Here is a 16608-nt window from a genome sequence, read left to right on the forward strand (position 1 = left end):
TCAGAACCCAGTCACCAACACAAGACCCAGGTACAAATATATCTTTATTCAGTACCAGACAAGAGCTCCTAGGCTGGAGTTCTGGACTTCAGGTTTCAGACCCTTTCACCCCACACTGAGGTGGCCTTTTCCCCCTCTGCCTCCTCTGTTGCCAGCAGCTTCCCAGAGCCGGAGGAAGGAGGAGGTTGTACAGGGCATACCAAACCCTTGCCTTGCTCTGTCCTTCTGTCCTTTTTTGATCCCTTCTGCTCACACTTTGATGTCAGTGCCCGTGGGTGAGAAGCTGACAGGCTGGTAGCCTGGTTTGTCATCCTGCTTGCGGTAGTACATCCGTGTCACCACCGCCAAGATGAAGGTTTGCAGGATCAATAGCTGCACATTCATCTCTGGAAGAGGAGAGGGGTCATTTGAAATCACCTTCATCCACTGTGGCCATTTACCCCACCCCACTGTGTGATGGAGGGGCTTGGCCAGGAGCAGGCAATGCCACTTCCCTTTCTCCTGACTTACGTTGTGACCTGGCCTTGGAGGAGAAGGGTGGCGAGCAAGCAATGCTGCCATTGTTGGCCAGGATGCTGAAGATGGCAGGCTGCAGAGCTGTCAGGAGGAGGAGGATCTGCAACCAACAACAACTGAGGTGGTGGGGCCACGTTGATGCCAGGCTCCTGCCCTTCCCCCATCCCCACTGTCCCACGGCCAAACCTGCTTCCTGCCCCACTGTCTCCCTCCACACCTCCTTGCTGGTTCATGCTGGAGGTGTCAGCTAGGGGGGAGCAGGGCAGGACAGGAGCTCACTCACCTGGAAGCAGGAGAACTTGGCCTTGATGTTCTGCTCTGTCAGGTGCAGCCGGGCTTGCCGGAAGAGGATGCCCAGGGCCCACAGCCCAAAGAGGGTGGAGGCACCAACCACAGTATTGATCCAGAGGGCCACGCTCTCTGCTGAGATCTAAGGGAGGACACAAGAAAATGTGCGTGGGTTGACAGAGTTGCTGGGTGGATCAGGGGCTAGTGAAGGCTCCCTGTCCGTGATGTCTCCCTGCCCATCCCTGCACCCTGCCACTCACATCAGCAGGGTTGTAGTTCCCGTCAGCAGCCAGGACCAGCCCCAGGAAGACAGCTACTGCTCTGAAGAAGGCGTACTGGAAAGTCCCCAGCATCATCAGTTGAAGCTTTCTCCTGGCACAGTGAGAGAGACCAGTAGCACCCTGTGGTCTCCAAGGACTTCTCTTCCTCCTCAGCAGAAGCAGGCGGTGAAAGTCCCCCCCAGGGGAAGAGGGTTACCTGAGCTCTCCCTCACCTACTCATGGTGATTCGGGGCAGGCAGGGGCAACAGCAGCAGCAGGGCCCAGTGCTGACCACCATGGGCACATCTTTCAGGGTGCTGAGCAATGCCTCCTTCCCCCCAAAGCCCTCCACCATGACCAGCATCAGGAGGTAGAAGCAGACGGCGAAATACCTAGGGAGGAGGAGAAGGCAGGTCAGGCTCTGTGGACTCCCTGAATCCTCTGCCCTGGGGCAGGAGATACTCACGCCGTGGTAGCCATCTCCACCACCATCATGGAGCGTGGGAACCACAGCCCAAAGCAGCTGACCACTGACACGACCTGGGGAAGACACAAGCATGACATAGTGCCACTCCTCCTTCCCATGACCTTGCACCCCTTGGGTGGCCCTGGGTCCCCAGGGTGATGATGCCCATACTCCAGCTCACCGTGGGGGCCGAGCTGCTCCAGCAGAGGGTCTTCATCTTGATGGGGCAGCGGATCTTGCGAGTCAGGTAGAAAGCCTCTTCCACAAAGATTGCGACCGACAGCAGTGTCATGATGGTTGCAAGGCCCATGATGGCAAGTTGGACTATATCCAGCTCTGGCAGGGAGGGGTGAGAAGCTATCTCCATCCCTTCTTGTTGCTCCTATCAAGCTGCCACCCTGCCACCACTCCACAGTTAGTGAAGCCCCTTGCCATGTCCTTGGCATGTCTGGCCATGCCAGCTCTGGTGCTTCTGCCCCACTTCTGCATCCCACGTGGCCTGCCCCAGTGCTGGCCCTCCCTGGGCTGCCTCCCTCCCTGCAGTCAGGGCTATGGGGTGGGAGGCTGAGACTCTAGCAGCACCTCGCTGCCTCCCACTTCATTGGGTTCCCTGCCTGCTTTCACGCTCCCTCATCCCTGTCCTGCTCCCACCAGGGGCAAGAGGAGGGTTCCACACACGCCAGCCCCCCCACCTACGCTGCAGCAGCTGCCGGGAGGTGGGTGGCAGGGAGAAGCAGGCTGCTGGCACGCTGAAGTTCCTGATCAGCATCTCCACCAATGGGCGGGGGAACCTGCCGAGAAGAGGAGGAGTGCTGCACAGGGCCAGCATGGACACCCAGGCACCCAGCCCTGCAGGGTCCCCAGAGTCCCCTGGCCACCCTCGCCTCACCCTTTCCTTTGCAGAGGGAAACCCCCCAAAAACCTGCTCCAAAAAGTTGGATTTGCCTGGCTGCAAATCGACACAGGTGTCCCAGCACTCACCTGGGGTCATCTGCCAGCTCCATGGTGGGCTCCATCCTGCTCTGCTTCTCCCCAGCTCTGTCCCGGTGGCTGTGGGGCTGCTGGGCACCGCCTGCCTCAGCTCCCCTTGACAGCCGACGGGGTCAGAGTCCCCAGGGCAGGGACCGGGGAGGCCGCCGCTCCTTGTTCCAGTTTAACCACTGCAGCCTCCCGCACGCTCCTCCCTCTCCCGCTGCTGCGGGCTCCCATTGGCGTTTCCCCAGCACTGTCCCGGCCCCGCCGAGCGCCTTGGCCACCCGGTTAATGACCCGGGGTACTGGGAGAGGACATTGTCACACGTGCCATCGTGCCTGTGCGTCCCCAAAGGTTGGAGACACCTGGGGTGACACTGCCCAAGAAGCCCCTGGCCAGACTGGAGATGGGCTGTGAGTGCCGGGTGTCCCCATGGTGCCATGCAGGGTCCATCCTTGTGTCCCTTCTGCAGCGGTGGCCGGGTGGGAAGTGATGCAGGGAGAGTGTGGGGAACCTGCCAGACCCTGCAGGATGTGTGAGGAGCTCGTGATGGCTCAGCTCCCAGCAGCCCACGGCTGAGCCCTGCTGAGAGCATCTCCCGTGACACATGGGACAGGGCTGGCCCAATGCTCTGCCCCAACTCAGCACCCCTGCTCCTTGGGACAGAAGCAGAGTCCAGGCTGGGGGAGGGACATACCAGACTGGAGGGGTCACACCGAGTTGGGGGGCATTAGGCCTGGGAAGCCGTGTATCCTTGTCCTAGATGGATCCCAGCATCCTCATGTGTCGTAGGGGTGTCCGTGGCTCCCGGTGTCCTCCCAGCACCCTAAGGAAAATGAATGCTGGTTTGTACTGGGTTCCCTGGGAACTTCAAGCCCCTATATTTTGCCCCTTTTGCAGTGGGCTCCTGCTGAAGCTAGATTGGCACCAGCACCCCAAATGGGTCCCCTGCACCCTGCTGTGGGAGCAGGATACTGCAGTTGCCATAAGAATGGAAAGGGGAAAGAAAGGGGATGCTGTAGTTGCCATGGGAATGGAATGGGGGTATTTGTTTTCTTGTGGCTGCCAGGGGAGCAGAATGCTCTTCGTTCTGTGAGGCTGGGGCCCATCTCATCATGGAGTTTCACACCGCCCTTTGTTTAAGCAATATCATCTGCCTAAGCTCACTGGTCATCTTCACCTTCTTCCTGTAAGTCACCCCAAAGCCACAGGCTGAGCCCCATCCTTGGGATCAGAGCTGCTATTTCACACCTCTGTCCCAGGGACATTGCAGCCAGGCATCAGATGGCCTGGATCTGTGTCATCTTCACCACCACCCACCTGGCTCCAGCAGCCCCTGGGACTGAGCACCCCAAGGCTCTGTGGCCAGCTCTCCACCTCTGCTACTGCAGCCCCAGAGCCTGACCCTGGCCCTGTTCTCTCTGTCCTCCCGGCTGCAGGTGTGGCCGTCTGGCTCTGCAGTTTACCTGGCTGGACACCAGTACCAGCACCATCATCATCCTCCTGATTCTTGCCAGCTTGGTCATGCTGTGCTCAGACAGACTGGAGCTCCTCCCGCTAGGTGAGGTAACAGGGAAACAGGGGCTGCTCTATATCAGGGTGGCCCCAGGGTCTGGGGGATACACAGTCTCCCCACGTGTCTTCTTCAGTAGTGACCTGTGAGGAGAGGCTGAACCAGGGGCTCTCCAGCACAGTGAGACACTGCTGCCCAGCTGGGTGCCACCGACATGCCCAGCCAGTCTTCCTCCGCTGCCTTCACTGCAACCTATTCATAGAGGTGAGGGACACCAGGTGCCCTGGGATTCTGCATATGTCCATGCACACCTGGACAACCTCATGCCACCACCCCATTAACCCAGCCCTGTGTGTCCCCACACACTGTGTGCCCTCCCATCCTCCCTACACGCTGTGCCCCCACCTGGCACACTGCACCCCATAAACTATAGACTATAGGGTGCTCAGCCCCACACGCTGCACTCCATATACCCCCATGCCTATGTGTTACATCTTGTACATCCAACCCTACTGCAGCCCCACACACCATCTCCCACCCCCAGCCCTAGACATGTTGTCTGGCACCCACAGCTCTCCGAGCTGCCCCCATACCTCCCACATGCCCCATGCCCAGCCCTGCTCACTCATACCCACCTTGCACACCCAAACACCGCCACCTTGCACAGCCCCTGGCTGCAGCACCCTGAGAGGGTGGCCACAGCCCTTGGTGGTTCCAGCCCCACGGGATGCATGGGACCTATGGAGGGGCCCCCACTACCCTGCACCCCTGTGCTGCACCAGTTTCACCAGCATTGCCCACAGACAAAGGAACACAACTACAACATCTGCTGCGCCTGCTTGTTTGTGATGGTCACCAGGAGCTATGTCATCATGGTCCTGATGTCCTGCCTCATCTGCCCAGTGCTTGTCTCTCAGTTGTCCCTCATCACAGCGAAGATCTGCTTGTATCCTTGGCCTGGAGAGGCAGAGCCCTGCCCCAGCACACACACACACACACACACTCTGCACCTTCAAGGTTGCCACTGCAGGACTCTGTTCCCCTGCCCACATGTAGTCCCGGGGCCAGCAGCCCCCAGGGGTGACCACTGCATGGAGGTGTGTGGTGGTCCCCTTGCCCAGCACACCTGTGTCTGTTTGTCCCTGACTTACTGCTCCAGCACCATGACCTTCCTTGCCACTGTCTACCTGAGCCTCACTAGGCCCTGGGTCCCCAGAGCACAGCACAACCCAAGGAGCCAGGTATGGCTGAGGGGCATGGAGCATCCTGCCATCCCAGGAGGGGGATGCAGGATGTCGCTGGACCCCACGCCCAGAGCAGAAGGGCAGCCCCACATGTCGATGCTCTGAATGAGCTGGTCCCATCATGCATGCACACACATGCACAGGGGCCTCCATCTCCATCCCCCTCTTGGTGCTGGATGAACAAATGACCTTTGTCAGCATTAACTCATCTTCACCAAACCCCCAGCCCCATCACAGTGCCCAAGTCCCCCCAGTTCTGCTCTGCATGGGAGCCAGGACACATCAGTCACACTCTCCTGATGTGGACAGTGCACTGCAGAGCTGGATGTCATTACCCCAGCGCTGCCCCCGGGGACACAGAGCTCTCATCCCTGCAACCCACAGCCCTGAGCCCTCCCTGCACCAGCAGGATGGGACATGCCTGCAACTTGCTTGCTCTGACCTGCCCTGGGAGCTGACAGAGATGGGTGTAAAGAGGTGAAAATTAGCCCATTGTCCCTCCAGCTTCTTCCCTTATTCCAGCCTCTGTTCACACTTGGGATGAGTGGTCCTGCAGCCTCCAGGATCCATGGTCACCCTTCTAACCCAGTCACCCTTCTCCACACAGGCTACTACTATGGATGAAAGCTGGCAGGATGGGCAGGAGCCAATGGCAGGTGAGCATCCCCTGGCATGGGCACGGTGTGGAGGGGTTGCTTTAAGGCTCTGGGCAAGCCTCACCAGCTCAGTTTCAGCCCCAGACTTCCAGGATGCTTCAGGGCAGTGCAGCGCCAGGCACAGGGAGCTCCTTTTCTGCCAAAAAGCCCTTCAGCAGAAAAGGAAAATGGAGCGCTGAGATGGGAGCCATGCACCCACCAACCAAGAGTAGGGGTAGTTTGAAGGCTCGTGGTTGTGGCATCTGGGTGGCTGTTCTGATCCACAGAGCTTAGTGGAAGGGATAGCATTGGCAAATCTCCCCTTTATTTTTTTTATTTTAAATAAAACTGTTTGACCATTGAAATCCTAAACCTAAAAGGAAAAGCCAAGCAGACAGACCCTCACTGCATCACCCACACAGCTGCTTTGTCAGCATTCCCCAATATTTGGAAAAGTACTCTAAATGCAAATATTTGCATGGGTTTTTAGACAGTTTTCCACCCGTCTCTCATTCGCTGTGGTTATGGTCAGAGGGGCCAACCCTGTTAAGCATGGAGGTCTCACCAATTTCCCCATGGCCAGGACACGGTGGGCAAGGAAAATCCTAGTTCAAAGCCCTGGTAGGAGTCCAAAACATGTTCCTTCTCATGCTCTCCTCTCTCACCCAGAGCCTGAAGCAATTATGGACAGCGAGAACATCGAGGAGTGAGAGCCTCACACCCAGCCCAGGCTGTGGTCTAGCCAGACAAGCAGACAATAAAGATCTTCATCCAGAGCTTATGGTGATTTATGGTCACTGCTGTCCCAGGACACAGAGGGACAGACCCCACACAGCAGGACAGAGAGGCCAGGATGCTTCTTCTCCCAGGGGATATCCCTCCCTTGGGCTGGTACCTGTGCCAGCCAGGACCAGCACCCCAAGACCAATGGGACTCTATGGAGCAGGGGGATGTCTAGCACACAGCTCTCGAGGAGACCACACTCCACTCTACAGGCACCTCATCACGGGGATGCCCACATTCTGTGTGACCACAGGTGACCCTGATAACCCCCACCCCAGGGGCTTCGGGGAGAGGCAGTGTCCCCATCCCACTGGTGTTTTGGCAGCACCCCACTGAGGTGCTGGAAGCAGGAGGGTGGGTGTCACTGAAGAGAAATAAACAACACATGGAGGTCAATCCAGCTTGTGTAAGGGACAGGAAATCTGTTCCCAGGACGCTGGCCCTGCCTGTCCCTCCCCTGCCCCAGGACCCCTCAAGCTTCACCTCAGTGAGAAAACCACTGCCGAGAGTTTGGTGGAGGTGGATGGGGGGGTCGGATCCTGCCAGGGGTTGCTCCAGGCTGCAGCCACCATCCACCTTAGACACCCCACAACAACCCCAAGCCACCCAGCAAAATGGCCTCACCTGGATCCTGCAAATCCAGCAGTGCCACGCTCCCCACCAGGATGGAGAGGAATCGCAGGCCCCTCGAGCATTCCCCTGTGATGGTCAGCATGGGGCTGTGGCGATGCCCCCAGCCCTGGCCCCATGCAGCAGGGATGGGTCTGGCTCCCCTCACCCACTGATAGAGGTTTTGGGGAGCCCTGCCCATGGCTGGTCCCTAGATAAGCCCCGTGTGCTCCCCACTGATTGTCCCAGGGGCAGCTGGTGGGGTGGGAGCCACCATCTCCAGGAGATAGGACCAGGAGGGAGCAGAGAGCAGGGAGGGCAGGGGGGCTGCTGCAGGGGCGTGAGGCTGCAGAGCCCCTTTCCTGGGCAGGGGAAGGCTCCCTGGATCATCTGAGAGCACAGCTGGGGTGACACGAGGTGCAGACCCCTTGGCAGAGCAATAGTGCCCCTCAAATCCTCCCTTTCATAATGGGAAGCACTCTGCCACTGGAAAACACCCCCCACCTGCCCTGCAAACCCACAGGGCTACATCACTGGATTGCTGCAAGGCAGGGTCAAGGATCTCACTGTGCCTCAGTTTCCCCATTTATAAAACAGGGCAAGAGACCTACGTGACAAGGGCAGCGAGGGCTCAGTCTCTCATTGCTCCAGTGCCCATGGAGAGATTCATGTCAGGTGTTATTTATAGACCAAGCTGGCATTTCAGATGGGGACACACTGCCCTTGGAGCCAGTCAATCACTGAGAGAAGCACTGGCCTTGGAGGGTTCCAACAGAGTAGGAGTCCTGCTGGCCTCAGCCTCCCCTCCTGAGTGAGGAAAATTCTCAGAAACACTGTTCATCCATGGCCATGGGGCTGGCTTCTGCACTCAGGGACCCTCCAGCCCCCTCCCAACGCAGGTCTGGGTGCCCATCCCAGAGCACCAAGAGGGATCACCTTCCAGGGAACCTTCTTACAGTCCCTCAGTGGCCCAACTCTGTAATTCATGTCAGCAAAATGCCTGCTCCCAAAGCTGCCAAAACTATTTGACCATATATACTTTTTCACAGAGAAGGGATACATAACACATACACATCTATCTATAAATACGTATATGACTTTATAACCTATATAGGATCTTCCCTGGTGTATATAACCTGCAGTGAGCAGGAATGGGGGTGCTCTCTGGAGCTGAACAGCTCACCCTTGTGGGCTTGACAGCCACCCCTGCTGTAGCCTCAGTCACACTTCCAAACCATTTCTCCCGGGGGGCTGGCCCTGCTGCTCCTGCCCGAGGGTCCCCCCTTCTCTCATCCGGACCAAGGCATCAGGGTGGCTTTTATGGCTCCATCCTTCTCCTCCCTTTTGAAGAGAGCCTCACAGATGGGGCACCCGATAACACCCCCATCTTCTGCCCAGCCCTTCTGGGTTCCTTTGTTTGCTTTTCATCCCAGCAGCCCCAGGTCTGACCGTGCCGAGCTCCCACGGAGAGGAAGTGTCCAAGCCATGGGGCTCAGCATGGTGGGGACTTTGTCTCCTTCAAAGAGGATGAACAAACGGCCAATCGGGCCAGGGGGATCCTGCGGAAATGCCAGGAAACACCCTTGGGAGCCGCTTCCTCCCTGCTCTGAGGCTTCAGATGTAAAGAAGTGTTTTTCTGCCATAAAGCAATGTCTGCATTTCCAGCAGGTGTCCCAGTGAAACATCTTTTTTTCTTTTTTTTTTTTTTTTTTTTTAGAGCCATGCCAAGCTCTAAATGAAAAGGTACCTTGTTTGAAAATCAGAGGGGCTTTTTTCTGCCACAGCCACCTAAAATATTATATGTTACCACTGATGTTTGCTTTTAGAGAACTGGGAGGTAAAAACACACTCAGCGTGGGCTGCTGGCGTTTGCTTTGGTTGGGAGTTTTATTTTCTTACTCGTCTGTCTCCTGCGAGAAGCTTGCAGGTGAGAATGTTGAAGTTTTTACAAAGCTCTGCCTCAGACTGACAAATATTTTCCCAGAGAAGCAGCAGAGACTCATTGTGTTTGTGGAAGCTGGGAGCTGCTCCCCTGATGGCCCCGAGCCCTCCCAGCTCTCAGATCCACCCCCTGGCCTCAGCCACCCCATGGGGCCATGCACAAGGGCCACGGGTCGGGCATGGGGAGCAGTCCTGCTTGCTGGAGGAAAGCTTTCACCCCCAGTGCATCTTCTCCATCAGGCCAAGGCTTTCCCCCAACCATGTTGCTAACTATCACAGGTGGAAAGCATCCCAAGTGCAGCTCAGAGGGAATCAAGAAAAACAACTCCTCTGTCCTCCTGTCACCTCGACCAGTGTCTGATCCACAGTAAGGATGCCAGGAAAGTTCTCTTGCCCTGCTGCTGGCTCCCTCTTGCTTTGGCAGACAAGCAGGCAGAGGGGCAGGAGGGGCTGGACATGCCTGGAGATGTGTGGGCAGGCACACAGGTGCCCACGCCAGGTGTATGTGTGGGTAGGGGCGTGAGTGTGGACATGTGTGTGCGTGTGCCCATACTTGAGACATAGATGTGTGGCTGCATGTGGTTTTCTCCGCCTGGCTGGTATTTACAGCACCGTATGGGTTTGGGGGAGCCAAAGCAAAGGGTGGCAGGGAGCCAGCATCACTGACTCTTCCTTGCTGACAGCAAAGCAATGCTCAGCCCAGGACAAGGCTCTCCCCTGGGTCTCACTTCTTCCCCCATGTCCCTGCTGAGGGATAAAGTGCAGGGAAAGGTGCTTCACCCAAGGTCTCCAGTGGTGAGGAGGAGGAAGGAAGGGAGGGCTGGGGCAGCACCAGTTCCCCGGGAGGGGTGTGCACCACCACACACTCCTTTGCCACTTTTGCATCATGGAGTAGTAAATAAAACCTCTGAATTCACAGCTGGATGAAGCCATAAAAGCCACTGGGATGTGCACAGGCAAAGAAAGGTGCTTTCTTCAGAACTGGGTAATCACACCTAACAAAACAGAACCCAGCAAGGAGGGAGCCAGGGGGTGTCTGCACCAACACAGCAGGGTCAGCAGGCCCTGGGGCAGTTCTTATGGACAGAAACAAACAGAGCTAAAGGAGAGACTGGCGCTGGAAATGCCCACTGCTGACCATTCCTGTAGATGCCAAGGATGACTAAAAGTCAGGAGGTAAGAACAAACAGCAGTCCACACTTCAGTGGGGAAGTGAGAAAGGGAGCAGTAGAGGTTGTTTCCATTGTCTTGACCAGAAAGTTGAGGTTTTTTGTGGCCCCATGACACAAAGCTGGCACGCAGGCAGCCACAGGCAGGTGTCACAGCTGCTGCCAGGGCAGATAAGGGGCAATTAGCAGGTAGGGAGAAAGCTCCCCCTGCTCAGCCTGGTTGCACTAATCTGGCCCCAATTAAAGCCGCCTCTTTGGTTTCAGATATTGCTGTGAGAGATTAATCTGACCTAAACCAAGGCATTTCCAGCAGGCAGACAAGACAAAGCCAAATGGGTTGGAAAAGGCTCGAGCACCTGCCTGTGAGGGTTTAAATTACCCTGACAATGGCTTCCAAAGTAGAAAAGCAAAGGAGGTCAGGAGAGCCCTGCAATCAAAATCCCACAGAGGAGGCACTGGCTCAGCCTGCAGTGCTTGGGGCCTGTGCCTGAAGTTTTTTTTCAGAACCATCATCCAGCCCTCTTGGGGACATGTTTTCCCTGCAGAGCCTGTAATGCTGTACAGAGTGCTGGCTGTTTCTTTCTGGGTTGTGGTTTTTTTGTTGTTTGCTTGTTTGGTTTTTTTCTGCTCTTTAGTCCATAAATGCACTTCGTAAAAACACAAAAACATAAAAACCAAAAAACGTAGCGGACAGGTCTAATCTCCTGCACCAATGTGTGTGCTTATCGTAGTGGGTGGTTCCCACCCAGCAGGCTCGGGATGTCCTTTATGCAAAGGCAGGAGCATGTGTGTGCACTGCAGAGCAAATCAGAGGCAAAACTTTCCTGGGTTTTCATTCCCCTTGGTGGGCTCTTCTGGGAGCACAGGAGTGAGCAGAGCAGGGCTCTTTCAGGACTGATCCTGCTAGAGAACTACAGCAGGTAATGCAGGACCCTGTAGGGCAGGTGCATGTCCAGTGTCCCCTCTCATCGTATCTTCATGTCCTTTCTCGGCTCCATCTAGGCATCCCTCCAAAGCTCAGCTTTCCAAGGCTGTTGGATAGCAGTCACTTTCCTTCTGGCTACATGGACTTCTTAATCAAAACACCACAAAATGTGCATGGCATCCCTGGCTTTCTAGAATTCAAACCAAGTCTGGAAAAACCCCAACAGCCCCAGATGTGGTAATCGCTGATTCAAAAGAAGTGCTTGTGAAATTGCACACAAAGCACTCGAGAATGACCTGAAATGCCTGCCCTGGGGTGTACTCAAAGAGGAAAGAGTGGAGCTGTGTGCTGCACTCCAGGTACAGCAAGAGGCAGAACAAACTGGGACCAAGGGAACTCACGAGAAACCCTTGAATTGGAGGGAGAGACCCACGTGGCTGTATCACAGCTCCTGTGTGTGTCCTTTTCCCTTTTCCTAGCTTTTCCCTTTCTGCTTCACACTGCTCAAAGCCTCTGTCACATGGGCTGATGCAGTGCTGGGGCCTGGTCCACGAGCAGCCATCAAACACATGGGCTTTTTTGGCTGAGCAGAGCAAGAAAGACCTTTGATGTGCCCCAGGGTGGCTGCGCTTCGTCCCCTGCTTTTCAAAGGCCCATCCTTGGCTATTGTGCTCACATCCTGAACTTGTTTGTACACTTGTCTGAGCCCCTCAGCCCTGCAGCCCCCCTGCTGCAGCCACAGCCACCCTGACCAGTAGATAAGAGCAGCCGGGCTCACAGGGCAGAGGTGCTATCAGAGCAATGACAAGAGGCACAGTCCCACAGTGCAGCCTCAGCGATAGCAGCAGTTTTGTTGGGCTGACCCCGTGCCACCAAAGCCTCCAGGTCAACAACAGCTCCTGCTAGATCTCCACCAGCCTCAGCTGCCCCAGGGACTTCGTTGGCAGGAGTCGTATCAGACCTGCACACATCAAGGATTTGTCCTCAGGGAGGTCCAGCTTCTTGCCAAAATTAATAACCAAGTGCAGGAAGCAACGCTGAGGCCTCACTTTTTGCTAAATGCCTCTTGTCCCTGCAGCCTCTGAGCAGGGATGAAGCAGGGATAACTGCCTGCCCTGCTCCCTGTATGCATAGCTGGGTAGCGGATGAAGCACAGAGAGGTCCTTAGGACTTTGGGAGTTTAAATCCCACAGAACTCAGCTTTTGCAAGCAAAGAAGCCCCATTAAAAGAGCCAGCTCTTTTAATCCCCCTGGGGCAGTGTTCAAGTGTGTGCCTCTCTGCTGGACCTCTATGCCAGCCCCTGGGCAAGCAGAACAGTGGCAAAGAACATCACCACATCCATTTCCCTCCTTGTGTGGTGGGAGAGATGAGATGAGATGAGTCTCCTCACTGCAGGGAGCCAAAAAAAAAAACCAACCCTCAGAGTTCTCTGAGGAGAGTGTCTATGGGATACCCTAGGTCTGCACATCCATGAGAGCGAGGGACCACACAACCCTCAGCCCTGTGCCTCTCCCCCAGGTGCTCAGCACCTTCTGGCTCCCTTCCAGCTGAGAGGAGGAGCACCAAGGCAGCTGCAGACAATGCCTAGAGCAGGGCCGGACCCAGGTGCTTCCCTAGGAAGGATGCAAAGATGAATGCTATTTCAAAAGGAAGACAAAGCAACAGCCAACTCTCTGCATTACCTGCTGCATTTCCACTCTCTCAAGTGCCTTTTACTTGCTGAGCATGGACCACCCTTTGCCTCTTCTGCAGCCTTTTTCTCCAGGAGAAGAGGCAGCAGATCCTCTCAAAGATGCTGGTGCCTGCTGGGATCCCCCTCTCTCCTCAGGCTGCCCTGATGCACATGGTGGGACTGTGGCCAAAGAACCAGAGCTCCAGAGTATGGACATGTGCTCCTGGATTGCCAGGAGCAAGCAGGATGGGGTGATCTCTTCCAAGGCAGCATGATGGCTTTACCTGGGAGGGTCAGATGCAAGTACCTCACCCCTCTTTCAAGTCAGGGCAAGTGAAAAATGCAGCAGCAAAAGCCAAAAACACAAGATCTTTTAGAGGATGGGGATTCTCATGGTGTTGTGCAATTCCTGGATATTAAGTTATTGGTGGGAGGGACAGGAGAAAGGGCAGGCTCTACTGGGATCCATGCCTGCCAGTCACAACGCAGAGCAGGGTTGCAGCATAATTCCTGAGGTTGCAAAAACCTGGGTTTCCCAGCTGCCTTCTGGGACCTATAATAGCAATTGCATCTCAGTGCAGCCCACAAGCACAGTCAATGCATCACTCAAATGTGCTCCCAGGAAAGCAGGAACTGGCACTGCCACTTTTCCAAGTGGCTGTGATGCAGAGGAAGCAGCTAACAAGCAGGGCAGAAGATCAAAGCCTTTCATTTATCCCCAGCTGCCTGTTGTCTGCCTGGTGCCAGCACCCTGGGCCACCTCACAGCCCTATTTTGTAAAGCTCATAGCCCATGGGAGCCCTTTGATTACTTTGTCCAACCTCCCACCCCACAGGCCATTGCATCTCCTGCAACCCTTGGCCTCAGCAATCAACTTGCACTTCGGACTTGACACCACATTCCTGCAAGTGGATCTTGGCTTTTCCATCCCATCCCATCCAGACTGAAGAGTCATGTTAGCCCCAGCATCTCTTGACATAGAAGTCACCTCCCAGTGTTGTTTTTGATAAGCTGCTCACAAAGCACAGGGCATTCCTTACAGTCTGTTTATCTCAGTGGGTCTTGTTTTCCCTGTTTTTAACTGCCTTTGAAAAACGTGGGCAGGACAGCTGGTCACACGAGGGTCAGCCATGCACTAAAACTGAAGTGAAACTGTATTTTCCTTCCCATATTTGGGTCTCATTTCAGTGTTAATCCTGCAGGAGAGACACTATCACATGGTATTGCATAGAGGAAACTGGAGTCATCTGAGGCTGTTGGGGGACTCACAAACCCCTCAGGAGTTCAGAGGAAACAGGGAAAAACATCTAAAATACCAGAGCCAAGCTGGGATGAGGAGGAATGCCCTGACATAAGCCAGGCTAAAGTGAGGTGTCAGGACAAGCAAGGAGGCTCCTGCACTGAACTGCAGGCAGGAGCTGGGCCAGGGAGGTAGCAGAGTGGGCAGAAGCAAGCAAGAGCTTGGTAGAAGCTGCAGATGCCCACAGCATGAAAACAGCAGAGCTTGAACAGTCTGCTGCAGCCTGCTTCAGAGTTTAAATGCTCCCAGTCTTTGGGAACCAGCCAGAGGTCTCCAGGTGGATGACAATGGCTCTTAATTTTTATGGGCCTCAACTGTGCTAAGATCATACATGCTGAGGCCCATCTTGATGGGATGAGGGATCAGAAGTCACCAATCCTACATCCCTATCCCCCTTTGGCTATTCTCTACCTTTGGCTATCTCTGCTCCTTACTAAAATTTTTGTCTGAGCTGGGCAGCCCGAGCACCAGAGCTCAGCATCTCCCACAGCACAGGCACCACTTTGCCAACAACACCAGGCCAGAGGAAGGGGGCAACAGCCACCAACAGCTGATAGCCAGCCAAATCCCACTTCCTTCCTGCACCCCATGCAAGGTAAAGGATGCTCAGCTGCCCTCAGGTACCATGTTGCATTTGAAGAACCCTCATTTTAAGGTATTTCACTGCCAGTAACTGCTGGTCACAGTGCAAAACCACTTCAGTGTCTAGAACAACAGCTTCCTTTTTTTCCTGTCAGATGTAGAAATGGGGAACTGCTCACCACACAGTCAAACATACTGAGAGGGAACAGAAAACACCTGCAGCAAGTATCTGCCAGGGCAGCAGCAGGCACACAGCACCTCCTCTGCTAGCTGGAAGGGAGATACAGCATACACAGGCCATGGAGAGAAGTCAACCAGACTGCTCCTTTCCTTGCTTGCAGTTTGGCATTGCTCCTGGGAACCTCCCACATCTGTTGCAGGTATCCAGTGAGACCTCAGAGTGGAAATGTTGCTCTTCTCAGTGGCACTGGCCAGCAGGGATCCCAGCCCTGCACCTGGCACAGCGTGCCCAGACTGCACACATCGAGGCTTGGAAGGGGAGACCAGGAGGAACACAACAAACTGGGCAGGGAAGGGGCTGTTACCCTCAGGTTATACTTTCCTGAGCAGCAGGCCGCATCCAGACTGTTGCATTGAGAAACAACTGGAGGATCCAGCCTGTAGGACTGATCTAATCCCTTTCTCTCACATCTTTGGCTTCCATCAAGGCACCCACAGGGTAGCCACATACTAAGGGACAGTGGTGCTCCCTCCATGGCCAACATCATGACATCTGGTGATGGATGGAGCTGGAGCACCTTGGAGCTGGAGCACCTTGGAGCTGGAGCACTGTGGAGCTGGAGCCTGGCTCAAACCTTTTCCAGCAAACAGAGCTGCTGGGTCCACCAGCAGGTCTTACCTGGGAGCTGCTGTACTCCCTTGCCTGGGAGGCTTGTGTCCAGGGAGCTGCATAGAGTTTCAAGTTAATCCTCCCCTTTATCAGCACAGGAATGTATTGCTTTTCACAAAACATAATCCTCTTTGCAATCATGTGGTTCTGCCAAACTACAAACTTTCTGCTCCCATCCTTCTTTCTCGGGAGAGGATTTAAAGCTATAATCCAGGCCTACTAATTCATTTATTTAATGAGCAAGGGACAAATGAGCATGGCGTTGCAGAACACACACATCCCCAAACCTTGAAGCATTCCGTGGTTCCAGCACACCTTTGAGGAATGCCCTGAGCTGAAGGGACCAAGGCTGGAAATGGTGACCTCCATCTGTGCTGGAACCCAGACAGCCATAGCCAGGGCCCACTCGTGATTGTGGGCAGTTCTGGAGACAGCAAACATCAGTGGGTGCTTGAGAAGGGTGAGATGTTCTGCAGGGTCCGCTCAGCTGGGTCTTTATGAGTTTAGCTGAAAGAAAGCAGAGCAAACATCACAGACCTGGTAGTCTTCAGGAAGCCATGGCAGAGAGAGATCCTGGCAAGGGGAACTCCCTTCACAGCCCCTGCTGGTGCCTGGATGACCCATGAACCTCAATGAAGCCTCACACTGTCAAATGGAGATAGACTTACCAAGGGCATGGGTGGTTTATGGATTCCCTAAATATCCTCCAGTATTTTATCACTTTCACTGAAGTCCACTGAGCTGCCTCCTTACCTGTTGCTCTACCTGAAGCATACTGAAAGAAGATGCATCTTAGAACTTTGTTTAATCAAATTGCCAATATGTCCTACTTCTCCTTCAAGTTCTTTATAAACAAAGCAAGGAACCTCACCATTCTGTACC

The 16608-nt window shown here is 54.9% G+C and overlaps 2 protein-coding genes across 9 annotated transcripts in view; one reads left to right on the forward strand and one right to left on the reverse strand.

The window, feature by feature from the left end:
* Positions 1 to 6670, forward strand: part of PCYT1A (phosphate cytidylyltransferase 1A, choline) — a 28481-nt gene extending 21811 nt beyond the window's left edge. For 5 of the 6 annotated variants that reach the window (XM_071752355.1, XM_071752354.1, XM_071752353.1 and 2 more), the window contains 3 exons: positions 3942 to 4063; positions 5867 to 5915; positions 6564 to 6670. The gene's annotated coding sequence lies outside the window, so the exon portion shown is untranslated. Of the gene's footprint in view, positions 1 to 3941; positions 4064 to 4154; positions 4280 to 5866; positions 5916 to 6563 lie in introns of all 6 variants that reach the window. The other variant, XM_071752352.1, reaches the window with a different exon arrangement.
* SLC51A (solute carrier family 51 member A) lies at positions 27 to 7449 on the reverse strand. 3 transcript variants are annotated; one of them, XM_071752358.1, is made up of 11 exons: positions 7302 to 7448; positions 3200 to 3328; positions 2512 to 3026; positions 2227 to 2321; positions 1712 to 1866; positions 1531 to 1604; positions 1298 to 1456; positions 1065 to 1176; positions 800 to 946; positions 511 to 616; positions 27 to 386 (listed from the first exon to the last, which is right to left on the reverse strand). In XM_071752358.1, the coding sequence occupies exons 3-11, from the start codon at positions 2544 to 2546 to the stop codon at positions 250 to 252; spliced, it is 1020 nt and encodes a 339-aa protein (XP_071608459.1). In that variant the 5' UTR covers positions 2547 to 3026; positions 3200 to 3328; positions 7302 to 7448; the 3' UTR covers positions 27 to 249. The 3 variants fall into 3 exon arrangements, with proteins under 3 accessions (XP_071608459.1, XP_071608460.1, XP_071608461.1); XM_071752359.1 differs by having other exon boundaries at positions 2512 to 3328; positions 7302 to 7449; XM_071752360.1 differs by lacking the exon at positions 2227 to 2321 and having other exon boundaries at positions 2512 to 3328.
* Positions 7450 to 16608: the final 9159 nt, after the last annotated feature.

The sequence above is a fragment of the Heliangelus exortis genome, chromosome 9, assembly GCF_036169615.1.
Source record: "Heliangelus exortis chromosome 9, bHelExo1.hap1, whole genome shotgun sequence".
Classification (NCBI taxonomy): domain Eukaryota; kingdom Metazoa; phylum Chordata; class Aves; order Apodiformes; family Trochilidae; genus Heliangelus; species Heliangelus exortis.

Excerpts from the sequence above, each read along its gene's own strand:
- SLC51A (XM_071752359.1), bottom strand. The coding sequence starts at position 2,546 with ATGGAGCCCACCATGGAGCTGGCAGATGACCCCAG. Across the intron at positions 1,457-1,530 it reads GTGGAGATGGCTACCACGGC|GTATTTCGCCGTCTGCTTCT; the intron begins GTGAGTATCTCC and ends CCTCCTCCCTAG. Across the intron at positions 1,177-1,297 it reads CCCCGAATCACCATGAGTAG|GAGAAAGCTTCAACTGATGA; the intron begins GTGAGGGAGAGC and ends TCACTGTGCCAG.